Source organism: Corylus avellana, chromosome ca4 (genome assembly GCF_901000735.1).
Source record: "Corylus avellana chromosome ca4, CavTom2PMs-1.0".
Taxonomy (NCBI): Eukaryota; Viridiplantae; Streptophyta; class Magnoliopsida; order Fagales; family Betulaceae; genus Corylus; species Corylus avellana.
This window is the reverse complement of record NC_081544.1, coordinates 20904684-20919121: the sequence shown is the minus strand read 5'-3', so window position 1 is coordinate 20919121 and position 14438 is coordinate 20904684. Positions and strand designations below refer to the sequence as shown.

General features: G+C 35.2%; 3 protein-coding genes across 3 annotated transcripts; all 3 read right to left on the bottom strand.

Annotated features, from left to right (window-relative positions):
* On the bottom strand, nucleotides 1–897 carry LOC132178204 (uncharacterized). The gene is made up of 2 exons (XM_059590651.1): nucleotides 285–897; nucleotides 1–158 (listed from the first exon to the last, which is right to left on the bottom strand). Exons 1-2 carry the CDS (start codon nucleotides 895–897, stop codon nucleotides 1–3), a joined length of 771 nt encoding a protein of 256 aa, XP_059446634.1.
* Nucleotides 898–10570: 9673 nt separating this feature from the next.
* On the bottom strand, nucleotides 10571–11002 carry LOC132178202 (uncharacterized). Its single transcript, XM_059590650.1, has one exon. It carries the CDS (start codon nucleotides 11000–11002, stop codon nucleotides 10571–10573), a length of 432 nt encoding a protein of 143 aa, XP_059446633.1.
* A 2180-nt stretch (nucleotides 11003–13182) lies between these two features.
* LOC132178201 (uncharacterized) lies at nucleotides 13183–13623 on the bottom strand. Its single transcript, XM_059590649.1, has one exon. The coding sequence runs from the start codon at nucleotides 13621–13623 to the stop codon at nucleotides 13183–13185; it is 441 nt and encodes a 146-aa protein (XP_059446632.1).
* Between the last annotated feature and the right edge of the window lie 815 nt (nucleotides 13624–14438).

Below are 14438 nucleotides of genomic sequence, written 5' to 3'. Positions count from 1 at the left end.
TTATGTCGTGAATCCATTCGGGCCCGGAGCTTTAAGAGGAGCCATTTGTAAAATTGCCGCACTTACTTCTTCGTTGGTAAACCCCTTCAATAATTCAGCATTCATCTCCCCCGAGACTCCCAAGGTGTCTAAGGCATGGTTCCATGTCCTTCTCTGGCCTGCTTTAAACAAGTCAGAGAAATAGTTAACAAAAGTCATGGCCACTGTTTCTGATGTCTACCATTTCTGCCCCTCCACATCCATAATCGTGTATATGAAATTTTTCTGTCGCTTAGTGTTTGCACATGCGTGATAGTATTTAGTATTCCGGTCCCCATTTTTTAGCCACACCTTCTTTGCCCGCTTCCTCCATCTAACGTCATCTTTGTCCAAAAGTAGTTGTAACTCCTTTTGAACATGTTTTTCCTCTTCACACAAAGCCAACCCTTCCCTCCCTTGCAACTCCAAGAGCTTGGATTTAAGCTTCGAGAATTTTGGGTCCTTTTTATTTTTTTGCCATTGAACTAATGGTCTCCTGCAACCCATTAATTTCACGCCCAACTTGTCCCAGTGGCTGCCACCCGAACTTGGTTGTTCCCATATTTGCTTAATCACAACTGGGTATTCCTCTTCAAGAGTCCAACTTGCCTCATGCCGGAATTTTTGTCCATACCTCCTATCTCTCGCCGTACTTGTAGGATGTAAAATAATAGAGGAATGGTCAAACCCTATAGCAATTTCCACTTGCACCTCGGCTGTTGGAAACATATCCCTCCATGCTTGGTTTGCCACACCCCTATCAAGCCTTTCCTTTATAAAATTCTCCCATTCCCTACAGTTTCTCCAAGTAAACTTTGGGCCATAAAATCCCAAATCAGTAAGCTTGCAATCCTCCAAGGCTTGTTGGAAGTTCTGCATTTGATGTTTATGTCTCACATTGCCTCCCCACTTCTCCGAAGATGTCTATATCTCATTGAAGTCACCTATGCAAGCCCATAGCAATGGCTTAAATTGCGCTAAGATTTTTAGTAGACTCCATGTTGTGTGACGTTTAGTCAGTACCAGATGTCCATAAAAGCCTATAAGCTTCCATGGTGGGGTATCCATGGGAACTTTGATTATAGTGTTTATATGATGTTGATTGATGTGTCAATTTATATTAACTCGTAAGTGCAGGAATCAATTGTAGTTAATGGATTACAAGTGCGAGGCCGATCTCACAGAGAATTGTATTATTGAAATAGCAATTTATATTTAAACTAATTAAATCCTAACATAGTTCCAAAAGAGTTTTAAATTTTGATTTTTGAAAATTAGAAGACTAAACATAAACTACATAAACTAAGTAAATCAATAGATAAAGTCACTAAGGATGCGGAATCTACACTCACAAAATCATAACAACATATTATATATTTATCAATATTAATCCAAAGTTTTCACAATTTAAATCTTATGTATGTTTTACTATGCTTCAAAGAATTAATCAAAAACATCGTATGTATCCATTTATTGACCAAATCACAAAATGAATCCAAATTTAATTGAAACACCAAATGTATCCGTAGAACAAATCACAAAGGATATCCAATTTTTATGAGTTAAAAACCAAGTAATCAATTATGTGAAATTATCCTAAATCATCAAGTGTATCCTTGAATCACAACAAGATATCCAAGAATCATGCTACATATTAAAAAGAAGTAAAACAATTGAAATAATAAACCAATAAAATCGGAATAATAAAAACTTACAATAAAGCGATGTTGTTCTTCATCGGTGAGGCTTCATCCCCAACCTTAGTTGAGCATTTAGCTCCACATGACTATGAAACTAAAATCTAAACCTAAAAAAAAAAAACTAAACTAACAGAAAAGCTGTGGATTATATTTTGTCTCCAAAATTGTATCCCAAAACTAGTCTCTAGAATTGTATATATTTTCTTGAATGCAAAGAAGTCTATTTATAGGCTTAGGAAAATCCTAGAAGCCCTATTAAACCTAGATAATTTGGAGGTCTGTCTCCCAGTCAAAATAGAAGTCTGAAATCGGAATAGGATTCGTCCAGATTTGCGTCCTTTTAGTGCGGGGTGATTTTGGCATAGTAACCGTCCGAATTAGGAAAATCCTATTTCAAATAGAATTGTATTATTTTGAGTTAGCTTTCCAATGCTTCTTGAATCACTTCAATCCAATATTTGAGAGGGAAATTTATGGTCAAAATACTGAGACATGTGCAGAATCTGAATTTGAATCCAATCCGAAATCTTATCCAATATGAAATTTAATCCAATCTGATCTTTAATCCGATTTAACCTTTTTCTTGGATTTGTTAAACTTAATCACATCATTTAGGTTTTCTCAAAGTATGCTTTCTTCCAAACTTTGCATTTTTTCCTTTAAAACTGTAGTTTTTCTTCAACGACCTACAAAATACTAAAAACATAAAACTAACACAAAATATTAAATAATGACACATCTAAAGGATTAACTAATGTAAATAAAGGGGTCCAAATATGCAATATTTGGCACTTATCAGACTAAAATTCTGGATCTCCACTTTCGTCTCCGAATCCCATAACAACTTCAACCCTCCGCTTCTTCCAATACAGTCAACCACAAATAAACCATGGTATCCCAATTTGCATCTAATTACTTCCATTTTATTCTGACAAAGCTTGGTTTCCATAAGGAAAACTAAGTTGGGTTTCTTTTCCCTCACAAAACGACTCAGGTCTCTAACTGTCAATGGGGTGCCAAGCCCTTGGCAGTTCCAATTGAGGGTCGTCATTGCGGTCAGCGGGGCTGTTTCCTAGCCTCCGCCACTCCCAATCCATTGGAATGTCTCAATTTGCCACTTAACTTTTTCTCCTTTATCCATACCTGATCCTCACTGCTGAAACCACGTTGTTTCTTGTTTTCCTACATAGGCGCTTGTGATTCAACATCCTCAACAAATTTTCTTTTCCACGATATCAGTGCTTTTTCTGGCCCTTTGTATCTTGGGCCACCTTCATCGTTCTGGCTATGTCAGCTAGGCTTGGGCCTGGGTATCCAGCTCCCCTCGGGCTTGAAGTATGACCCGTGTTTCCACTAACTTCTTGAAGGTTCCCTACCAAAGAGCCGTTACCCGCACCTTCTGTTTCTTTCCTTTTTCATAACATTTGACTCCCATCTGTTTCTCCAGCATTAATACCCAGATATCGCTCTTGTTGGGAACTCTTACAATCACGCCTAATAGCTGGAGTATCCTGGTGGGATTCATCCGTTGCACTCTTGCCCTTTACGCCTCATTGAATTTCTCCTTAATACTCGCCCTCTTTCCTTCTAGGTGATCGGGATTGATTGGCCGGAAATGATTCTCCTGGAAAATCCCCCTCTTTCCTTCTAGGTGATTGGGATTGACTGGTTAGAAAGGTTTCTCTGGTAGCATCATATGCTGTTTCGTCCCTTTTCCGGTCATATTCTCGAGTGTAACTCCTCCCATACCTCCTTTCCCGCTCACCTGTTGGAGATTGGTCTGAATTGGCCTATCCTCACCTCTGCATCGTTTTGTTACGTTTAGACATTTGTGTTGGAGAAGGCACCCACAGTCCAGGCCCATACTGAGGTTTGGTCTCTGGGTGTCGTAGATCACTTTTCTTAGTACAGCCAGTTCTACCATGGCTTATAATTCCACAGTGAAAACAAAATTTCGGTAAGCGTTCATACTGAAACGGGATCCACTTCACTTTTCCTTCAATATTGAGTTTCCATCCCCTCGGAAGAGGCTTTGTTATATCTAAATGAATCTTGACTCGGAGAAATTCTCCCCAGTCCATCCCGTCGCCATCTATATCAACAGCCTTCACCACTCCAACCGTCTCTCCAATCTTTCTGCCAATTTCACGCCCCATGCAAGCCAGAGGTAGGTTGATCATCCGAACCCAGAAGGCGGCTCTGTCAAACAAGAACTTGGTTGGCTGAGCAATTCCTATTTAATCCTCTGTCAGGAACAAGCACCCTTCAAACACCCACGGTCTCCCCTCCAACACCATCTGCTTATCCCTTGGATTTTCAATTGCAATTAGAAACATGTTTTCTCCAAAGACCTTGAGGGTTGTTTGCTAGTTTCTACCATTGAGTCAACGTGGACTTTTGGGTCTCCTTGCTCTTCATTCTTTTCGCAATCAATTTTCCACAATACATGCTCGTCCCCGTTTTTCCCCTTCTTCTAGTTCAAAACTTTTGATTCCCACTTCCACCTCCTCATCCTCATTGAGGTTGAGGTTTTCCCACATCTTTGGTATTTCCTCCTCCATAGAATTGAGATTTCAAATTACAAAAAACAGCACTGTTGCCTTTCACAGACTCACCGCTACCTGGAAAGCATTGGTCCTTCTCCACTAGGGTTTTGCTAGAGAGAAAACATCATTGTTTTGTATTTTTATTTTGGGGAGAAAATGAGTTATTACATTTCCTTAATAAGACAAAAAAATGGCATTTTTTTTAATCCTTAGATAGAATAGACGACCAGATTTAGAAATTTGAGAAACTCGAATTCTCTAAGAATTCAAGGAGATCGGGATTCCATAATGGGATGGATCAATTTTTGTGAACATATGAAGAAGCTATTTACTCTCACCTTATAGATAAATAAAGTTTGGCAATTAGGCTTCATTAGGTCATTATGTGAAAATAGTGTTGAATGTAATAGTTTCTTTCTACACACAAAACACAATTTTTTTTCTATATGTTTGGGCATCTACATGAGATTCGTCAGACATATATTAAAAGCTTGTACTGAGAATAATAGAGGTATGTCATTCTTATATTTTATTTATACATGTTAAGGAGAAATAACACATCTTTATTGAAATATTCCAACACTTGGGCTAATAAAAACTTGTTCGAGAGCTTGTTAATAAATGCAAATGGAAAAGATATTTGGTATGATCATCACAACATTTTGTTACCACATACCAGCAAAAGAAGAAAGTTTGCTCCAAAAAGTCACCGTCGAAATTAGGCTGGATGTTAAAGAAGCTAGTAGCTTCATTCCAACACATGTGTTGAAGGTATTGTTTTGTTTAGGAAATGGTTTTGTAGTGAATTTTAGGAGTAAGTGATATGCAGAAACTACTTGATTTGGATGCCAATCCATGAAATCTTAGAGCCATTATAAAAGATTCTCTAACAAAGTCATAAACCCTAAGAGATGTGATGATCCATCATCTTTCCAGTGGCGGATCTAGAAGTTTGTCTTAGTTGGGGTGGTTCCCAAACTAATAAAATAAAATGATAATAATTTTTTTTTCTCTTTATATATTCTTTTTATTATAATATATAAAAATATGGTAAACACAATTCAAAATAAAAATTATAATACAATATATGTGTGACAAAAAGTATATATATCGGACTTCATAAATATATGTCATAATTTATACATTAATAATTTAACATTAAAGCACTAGTACAAAAGTATACAATACAAAGCGTCTAAAATTGCAACACTTTTTAGTGTGCACTACTAAGAGCCTATTTGTGATTATGTTTAAAAATATAATTTTTGTTTATAGAAAAAGCCTGAAAGAACTTTTTAGAAAATATACCATTTTCAAACTTTTCCTAAAATGCAATTTTGAAAGCTTTTAAACAAAAAAGTGTTTTTTAAATTTTGTTAGCAAACCAATACTTTGTTGTCCCCAAGAGGTAACTCAATCGGTTGGGATCACGCCTAATAAAGCGAAGGTCACTAGTTCGAATCCCCCTCCTCCTTCTTGTGTGGACATGTCAAAAAAAAAAAAAAAAAAAAACTTTGTTGTCTAAATAACTATTTAAGTATTAAAAATACTTTTAAAACTCTTTTAACGCAATCTTAAACAAATCTGACTATAAAGTAAAAGCAAAAAATTAAAACTATAATGCAGCTAAACATGCGTGGGATTGTTACTATTGTATATGCCTGAGGAAGTATAATTTTAACAAGAGTAAATATATTATAAGTCTTTGAGTCAACTAGCCAAAACTAAAACCTCACTATGTCTTTTTTTTTTTTTTTTTTTTTTTTTCTTTTCAAAAATTTACTCCCTAGGTCAATCGAAATGCCAATAAATTCCCTACCGTCAAAATTTTCTAACCGCCATTAGTCCTAATTAAAACACATCGTTTTGCCACGTCAACATATTAATTTTTTTTATTAATTTAATTTAAAAATTAAATCTAAAATACAAAAAAAATAAAAAAATCTAGAGAGAGAGAGAGAGAGCGTCGACGGGGGGTAAGGTGTGAAAAATTTCCAGAGAGAGGCCAAATCTGGATTTGGGGTCTCTATAGAACAAATTAATATTTTTTCCATCTTCTTAATTGGGTTTTCCATTTGGGGGTCTCTGGATTTGGTCTCATATGTTTGATTGATTTCTTCGGTCAAAGCGTACGTTTAGAACAATATTGACATTTCAAGAGAGAGAGGGTCGACGGTGGGTGGCAGTGGCCCGTGGGTGGGAATAGGATTCTCTCCATTTCAAAATCCCTCAATTTCCTCTATTTAGTGCATTTTGAAGGGTATTGCATTTAATGCACCACCATCATTAAAACTTTTGGACAACACAACCCTTCAAAATGCACTAAATGAAAAAAAATTGAAAAATTTTAAAATGGAGAAGATCCTTTTCCCCGTCGGTGGGGGAGATTTGGAGGGAGAGATTTGAGGATTTCTCTCTCCTTTTGTGGAGGAGAAACAAAAAGCAATCTCCTTATTTTGCTCATATATGATTTGGATTTCTTTGAAAGTTATCGAAAACCAAAAAAAAAAAAGGGACAGCAAAAATTATGATCTTGAGTTCTCAGGGAGATCACTAAATAAAAAGTTTTTGTACTTTTCCAACTCACTTAGTAACATATAAAAATATAAAATAAAAAGATTCAATTAAATATTATTAAAATTAAGTATATTTTTCAATGATGATAAAAGTGGTGTGACTAGTCACGTCGGTGTGTCACCTACAAATATGAAAGTGAAAATGAGAGTGTGGGTCCATTTATAATTAAACTTCCTTATTTTTATTATTATTTATATAAAAAAATTATTATAAAATAAATTTTTTTTTAAAAAAAAAGGGTTTAAACCCTAAATATATGGAAGATGTTGAAGAGACTGACACTCGTGCTGAGAAGTGTACAAAAATTGGAAAAAGTAGAAAATGCAAAAGTGAGTGAAATGACAAGACGGAGTGGTACTTGGGGGTTAGATAGTAAGATTCCCTGGTTCTTAGGAGACAGTAAGTGAGTGTGGCAGCTCAGGTACACCATTTTAACTCATCTTCAACACGAATCAATCAATACCTCCAAAACACACCTGAGCTTCTGCCAAAGAGTACACAATCATCTTTGTCAAGGGCTTCCAAATGAACTGATTTGGTTGGGATTGAAATTCAACAACCATTTACAGCAGGCGGAAATCCAACCAAAGCTGGAGGGAAATAAAAAATAGTTGGGAAGAAACTAGTCTACCTGCTTTCTAGTCAGCTTGTGAACAAAGATTCATAAATCTACATGACCTGAATATCAGACATCATATATGATTTCTTTTGGGATCAAGGCAAAGCAGCAAAATAGTAATATAGGAAAAAGATTTAAAAGGAAAAAGCCTCCTCTTGGGACCTGCAACTGCAATGCTAGCTCCATATTATAATTGGAAGTTTTTGTAAACCCTTTTTCAGACTTCTATGAATGACTATAAAAGAAACCCACTTGGAATGGAAGAACACTTGCGTCTACTGCAAATTTAAACTTTGCTTTTTTGCTCTATGACATATAATAAGGCATTTGGGAAAAATCATATTTATTACTTAAAAACATTCTTAATCATATTCAGAAAAAACTTCACTTTAAACCTCTTAACTACTGCGTGTTTTGAGAAGACTCTCTCAAAATTCAAAATCTCTCAATTTGAACCTTCAACTTTCAATTACAGTTAAGGATGGAGGAAGGGGGGGACTGGCAGGGGCCAGGGCCCCCCCCAAATGAAAATTTTTTTTTTTTTAAGGTAAAAATAATTTTTTTATGGTTAATTTTTTTTTTTTGCTAATGGGCTCCTGCCCATTAAATTTTTTCAGCCATGGCCCCTGTCCAGTCTCAAGGCTGATTCCGTCCCTGATTACAGTCAATTTAAACATTTTTGTTAGTTTTTAAACGTTAAAAATTATACGATAACTATTATATCCTTGACTTATTTTTATAAAATTTTAACTTTACCTTTAATTTCACAACAATTTCCGCGTGATTCAATTCCTTGTTTGTTTGTTAGTGCAACAGCTTGCACATTTCTTCCCGGTAGCGTCGCCATCTAATGCGTCCTTTGTGGAGGATATTTTGCCCGAATTTCAAATAAAATGTTTGATTTTTTTTTTTTTAAAAAAAATATAAAAATAAAAAATAAAAGATCATGTCCCTGGTCTGCTGAATCCTTGTTTGCTTCAGCCCCCTTCCTTTTCAAAAAAAAAAAAAAAAAAAAAAAAAAAAAAAGGTCCTCTCCATTTCACTTTTTCAATGTAATTAGAGCATTCACGTTCGGCTCGACAAAAGTTTAACTAAATTTAATCAAAATATCACCTTTTTTATTTTTTATTTATTTTAACTATCAACTTTTTTAAAGTACTTACATCTGACTCAACATTTTAAGATTTTATTTAAAATTTATTATTTTTTATTTTTTATGTAGTTCTACAAGAGAATAGAGAGAAGTTTAAATAATTTTTAATTAGAGCTAGAGATGATGAAATGATTTTTTTATTTTTTATTAATAAAATTATACATTGTACTGCTCAACAAAGTTGTTGAGCATTGTAGCATCTCAGCAAACTCTTGACTAGTTTGTTAAGCTGAATGAAAGAGTTATTTTAACCCAATTACTTAACTAAAAAAAAAAAAAAGAAAACTATTATGTTGAATCGAATGTAGATGCTTTTAAGAGAAAAACTTGGCCGAAAAATCCTCGAACAAATAATCCCTCGTAATTGCACTAAATAATCCTCTCAATTTCCACATTCTTCATTAGACCATAACACATTAAATTAAGATGATTGTTAAATTGCTCTATCAAATTTGATGAGCCGTCCAGCTGTATGACAAGATATTAGCAGAGTACGAAGCATAGGGAGTTGTCTGCTTCGAGTTGAAAGAGCTTTATACATATATTAATTTTGAAACAACGTAGAAATGATTAATAAGACGCCTGCCCCAAATCTCTCTCTCAGGCTGCATTTAGATTTGCATGTCGTGTTTCGCTCCTCCTCTACATATAAAAGCCCCCCATTGCCTCCCACTCATTCCTCGTACCTTCCCCCATCTTCTCCTTTCTCATGCCATGCAATAATATTTGTGAGAGATCGAGTTGAGGGTTTATGGAAGAAGGAGCTCTCTTTAGTCCAGTCCGAGGCAGTTTTAAGGGGCTGAAACTCAGCTGCTGACTCGTTGGCTCGACAACTCACCGATACGTGGAAGGTGTGTTTTTGATCCAACGATGCAGGAGCTGTGATCACTTGAAGCTCTCACGTCTTGGACTGAAGGGAGCTCCCTGCTCTCCAAAACCTTAAATCTTTTTTATTTTTATTTTTTTTGTTTATGTTAGAGATGTTATGACTGTTGATAATAGATTTATTTACTTTTAGGGATATTTTTCCAACTACTTTTTTTTTTTTTTTTTTTTTTATTTTTAATATTGTAGGTGATATAAATATATATCGTGTTTATCTTTTGGAAGCCAGACAAAATTAAATTATCATTTTGAAACGCAGGAATAAATAGAGTGTATTTCTACTAACCTTTTGTTTTGTCTTCCAGGTATTAATCGGTCTGCAGCAATTGAAGGAGTTGCATTGGTTTGGGAAAGAAGCAATTATGTTTGGACGGAAGAAAATTTTCTTCGATCTACTTTAATAAGTGTCAAGTGTTATTTCTTATTATTTTTTTTAATATGTTAGTAAGTGTTATTTCACTAATTTAGGAACTAATACATTAACTTTTTAAAAATTTATAAATGTTGAATGACGCTTGTCACTTATTAGAGTAGGTCGAAAAAAATTTATTCTAAACTAATTTGAAGGGAAGTCGTATTCTTTATGATTGCGCATAAAATGTGATCAAGCTTCAACTGGATCATTGAGATTGATGCTGCTGCAATAATTATTTCTACTTAATTTCTTGTTGGGAAAGGAAGCAATAATTCAAGAATTGTTATCACTAATGAGGTGAATTGATAGGAAGGTCTCCTTATGTATATGGAAGATAATATGTTAATATGTTTGTATTGTTAAAGTAATGATTAAGTGATTAAATTTATATTTTTTTATCAGTTTAATCGAAAATAATAATTAATGGTGTGATGTAATGGAATTGCATGGTGTGATGTAACCGCTATTATATCAACTTTCACACCATATTTTTGCATAATTACTCTTGCAAGTTCCTGTATATATAGATGAACTCAATCATTCAAGATGTGCCAAGAAATTAGAAATTATCCAATTTTATTGGCAGTGCAAGCACTAATTTTGGCTAAATAACTTAAAAAAAAAAAAAAAAAACATGGTTTATCCAATTAGGTGAATCTAAGCCAAGACAACCTTAGTAATCTGCATCAAATAAAACAAAACCAGAGCGGTCGATGTTGGCACACTCGAAATTAGCATAGCCAAAATTCCTAGAGCCAAGCTTGGCCTGGTGTTCATCAGCTGGATTTGCAACAAACCCATCATCTCGCATATAAACGAATCGTAGCTTGTGTAAATCTGCTTCTCCCAATCCATCCAATCGGACGGTGGCTCATAGTTCCTCTCCATCATCTTCATCTCATGCATTCGTTTCCGGAGAACAATCATGCTTCCGTCCACTAACCGGCTGCCGCCGCCGCAATGATTTTGGTCGCGAGCTTCTTTTCTCGACGCAAAAACTCTGGCGGATGCTCTCTTTGGATGACAGAGGCGGCCATTTTTTGGTCTGCGAGAAAGAAGGGGGGAAGAGAGAATTGAAGTGGATTCCATTAACGCTATAGATGTGAGAAATATGAGTGATATTATTTATAGACTTATACAATATGGTTATAGATATTAGAAAAGTGATGTCTGGCATGTGATTAACCAATGTCTTAAGAACACGTGTCTCAACTGGTCAAATGATGATTAAGAACAAATAATGGAGGAGCATGATCGGATGGTTTGCATGGTACATCTCAGCTCGAGAAAAAGTAATTAATACATCTAATAATCATTAAGGATTTTCTTTTTCTCAAGTCCATCTCTTACTTAATAAGTTATGGGAAAAAAAAGCTATTACTGTTGACTTTTTTTGAATTATTGCCTGCTTAATGGGTTTCAAGCAGGCCGATAAATATATATATTTATTTGTTCTTCAAAATAATTAACTATTGTTGAATTTTGTGTACATTATAAAAATAAAAAAAGGCTTTAAAAAATATACATTTTGATGCCGTGGACAGGTGGTTCATGGTTGTAGTCAACTATAATTATTTTATTTTATTTTATTTTTCAATTGTCAAACCATAACGAGGAAGCTAACTGCGAGATGTAAAGTTTTATTTAAAGCCCAAACTTGTTATCAAAGAGTTTTTGAGAATTCAATATACAATCAAGACGATCTGGCTTACATACTATTATTAAAATAACAACATGCATATTATAGTTTAAGTAACGGTCAAGATTGAATCTTTAAATATATTTCTTCATTTTCTCTTATATTAAAAGTTTTTCAAAGTAAGTCAACTTTTAGATTTTATCTTAACCGTTGCTTACACTACAGCATACATGATAACATATAAGCCAAATTCTCGCCGACATGGGGGATTTGCCACTTTTTAAATATATGAGGCAATATCCAAAAAATTGATTGGACTTTGCACTGCGGGCGGGGCCGCGGGGTAGTGTATTTTCACCCAGCAAGGAACAGTCCTAGCCCAATCCAACTCTTGTTTTGGGTCTTCCGAGCCCATTGCACGTAATCCAATCCAAAGAAAATGTTCCTAGAAGTTCTACAACTCCTAGAAACGTTTAAGAATGTTTGTAGGTGTCAAGGTTATAATCTTGATACAAAATCATCAATGTTTAATATTCCTCTCATAAAATCATAAATACTTTCATTTGAAATCATCACATAATTTTACATGTGAGAACAATATTCTTTTGAACAACAAACTAACATGTATGGGAAGATTCATGTAATTAAGAGAAAAAGGTTGAGAAGGGACAATCTTTGAGGCTCTTCTTTCTCCGGATTTAATCTTGATCGTTGTTTAAACTACAGCATACGTGCTGGCTGGATCCCCCATGGGAGTTTCAACTTGGTGAAAAAGACCCTCCGTCAATTTTTTTTTTTTTTGACCATTCTTTATTTTTTGTTTTTATTTTTTTATATTTTAAAAAATATTTTTTATTTTGTATTAACCGTTTTAAAAAGTTTGAAAAAACTTCACTTTAAACCCCTGAACTACCGCGTATTTTGAGAAGACTCCCAAAAATTCAAAAAACTCTCAATTTACATTCCTGAATTTTCAATTTGAATCAATTTACTCATCGTTGTTAGATTTTAAACGTTAAAAGTGATAAAATGACGTTTATACCCCTAACTTTCTTTTTTTAATAAAATTTCAAATTATTATTTTTTAAAAAAAAAAGAAAAAAGTTAACGACTTTAAATAAACCTAAAGGAAAATTAAAAAATAAAATAAACGAAAATCGAAGGGTAATTCAGTCTTTTTAGGCATTTCCGTTAGAAGATAACGGCTAAAACTAATGGAGGATGGCAAATTGATTGAAATTGAAAGTTTAAGGGTATAAATTGAGAGTTTTTAAATTTTTGGAAGTCTTTTCAAAACGCACAGTAGTTTAGAGGTTTAAAGTAAAGTTTTCCCAAAAAGTTTTTTTTACACTTTACCCTAGGGGCAATCTGGGGACATCATCCCCTAAAAATCCAAGTGTCACATGCATGTGGATGATTTTCCGTAAAGAAAGACAAAAAACACTAAATGATAGGCAAATTTGTTAACTGTCGAAACTTGAGTAATTGTTTGTTACTTTTTAAACATTAGAGACAATATCAAAAAAATGATCAACTTCGAAAGGTAAAATATATTTTTCCCTAAATAAATGAATTACCGTTAAAAGAGTGAAATATATGTGTACAAATGTCACAAAATTTGGCAAATTAGCTAAGGAGTAATCCCAGCTAACTCCACCAAATGAAACACAATGAGCACCATTGAAGTTGGTACGCTGAGCATAATAAGAGCCACCATTCCCAAAGCCAAGCTAGGCCTTGTATTCATCACCTGGGATTGCAACAACTGCATTGCTTCACAAACATGCGAACCATAATTAGCGTAATATTGCTTCTCCCATTCCATCCAATGAGAAGGCGGCTCGTGGCTCATCTTCTCCATCCTCATCTCGTGAATTCTTTGTCGGAGAACGACCATGTTTTCGTCGACGACCTTCCCGTCGTAATCGTGGCCGTATGCATCCTTGTTCGATGCATAAACCATGGCGGTTCTGTTAGGCCTATGGAGTTGCTTGAACCCAAACCCGATTATCTTCGGCCGGTGCAATGAGTTGCAAAGCACAAGGGAATGTAGAGAAGTAATTACTTGCATTTTCTTGGGCGTTGGAGCTTTGAGGTGGCTGATTTGGTGGAAGGAAATTGGGTGTGGTTTGTATTTTATATAGGAAGCGAATTGCACGTGAGAGGGTGAGACTGGGCCGTACCGCGTGGGAAAATGGCAATGATATGTCTGCGCGTGATTCTAGAAAGGTAAGAGTTGGTCGATCTGGAAGGGTGGCGTGTGCGGTGTGGCCTTCTCCTTCTCTAGATAAGAAGTTTCTCTTGACAAAGAAAGGGCGGCGGCTTACCGCACAGAAAAGAAGAAAAAAAAAAGAGAGAAAAAGAAATGCTTATTCATATTTTAGAGGGAGAGATCGAATAGTGATTTTCAAATTAATAGAAATGGTTTGAATTGGTTTTTGTGGGGGAGTTCGTGGGATGCGACTGCATATGAAGGTCAACTAAATTTCAATGTGTTTTTATTTTTTTGTAAGAGAAATTACAATGTGGTTGATGGGTCTTTTGATACCTATTCAGAGTGGTATAGCATTCCATTGCACTGCAATGGTCTTCTCCTATTGCACTGCAACAGGGTAGGGTATGCAAGTGCATGCGCAGGCTCCACTTGCTTGGACAAGTGTCCGGCCCTACCTGCTCGGGCTGCCATGGTACTTGCTCGAGCAAATAGGGCCCGCCATGCATGATGCATCCAAGCATGTGATGAATAGTTTTAATTCAATTAAGTTGTGTGATTCTCGTTTTTCAAATCAAGTGTACAGTTCACAGCCAAATCTACCAAAGATGAGGGAAAAAGCAACTTTACATACCTTCATAGCTTTGCTAGTCATAGGTGATGATGCGGGATGA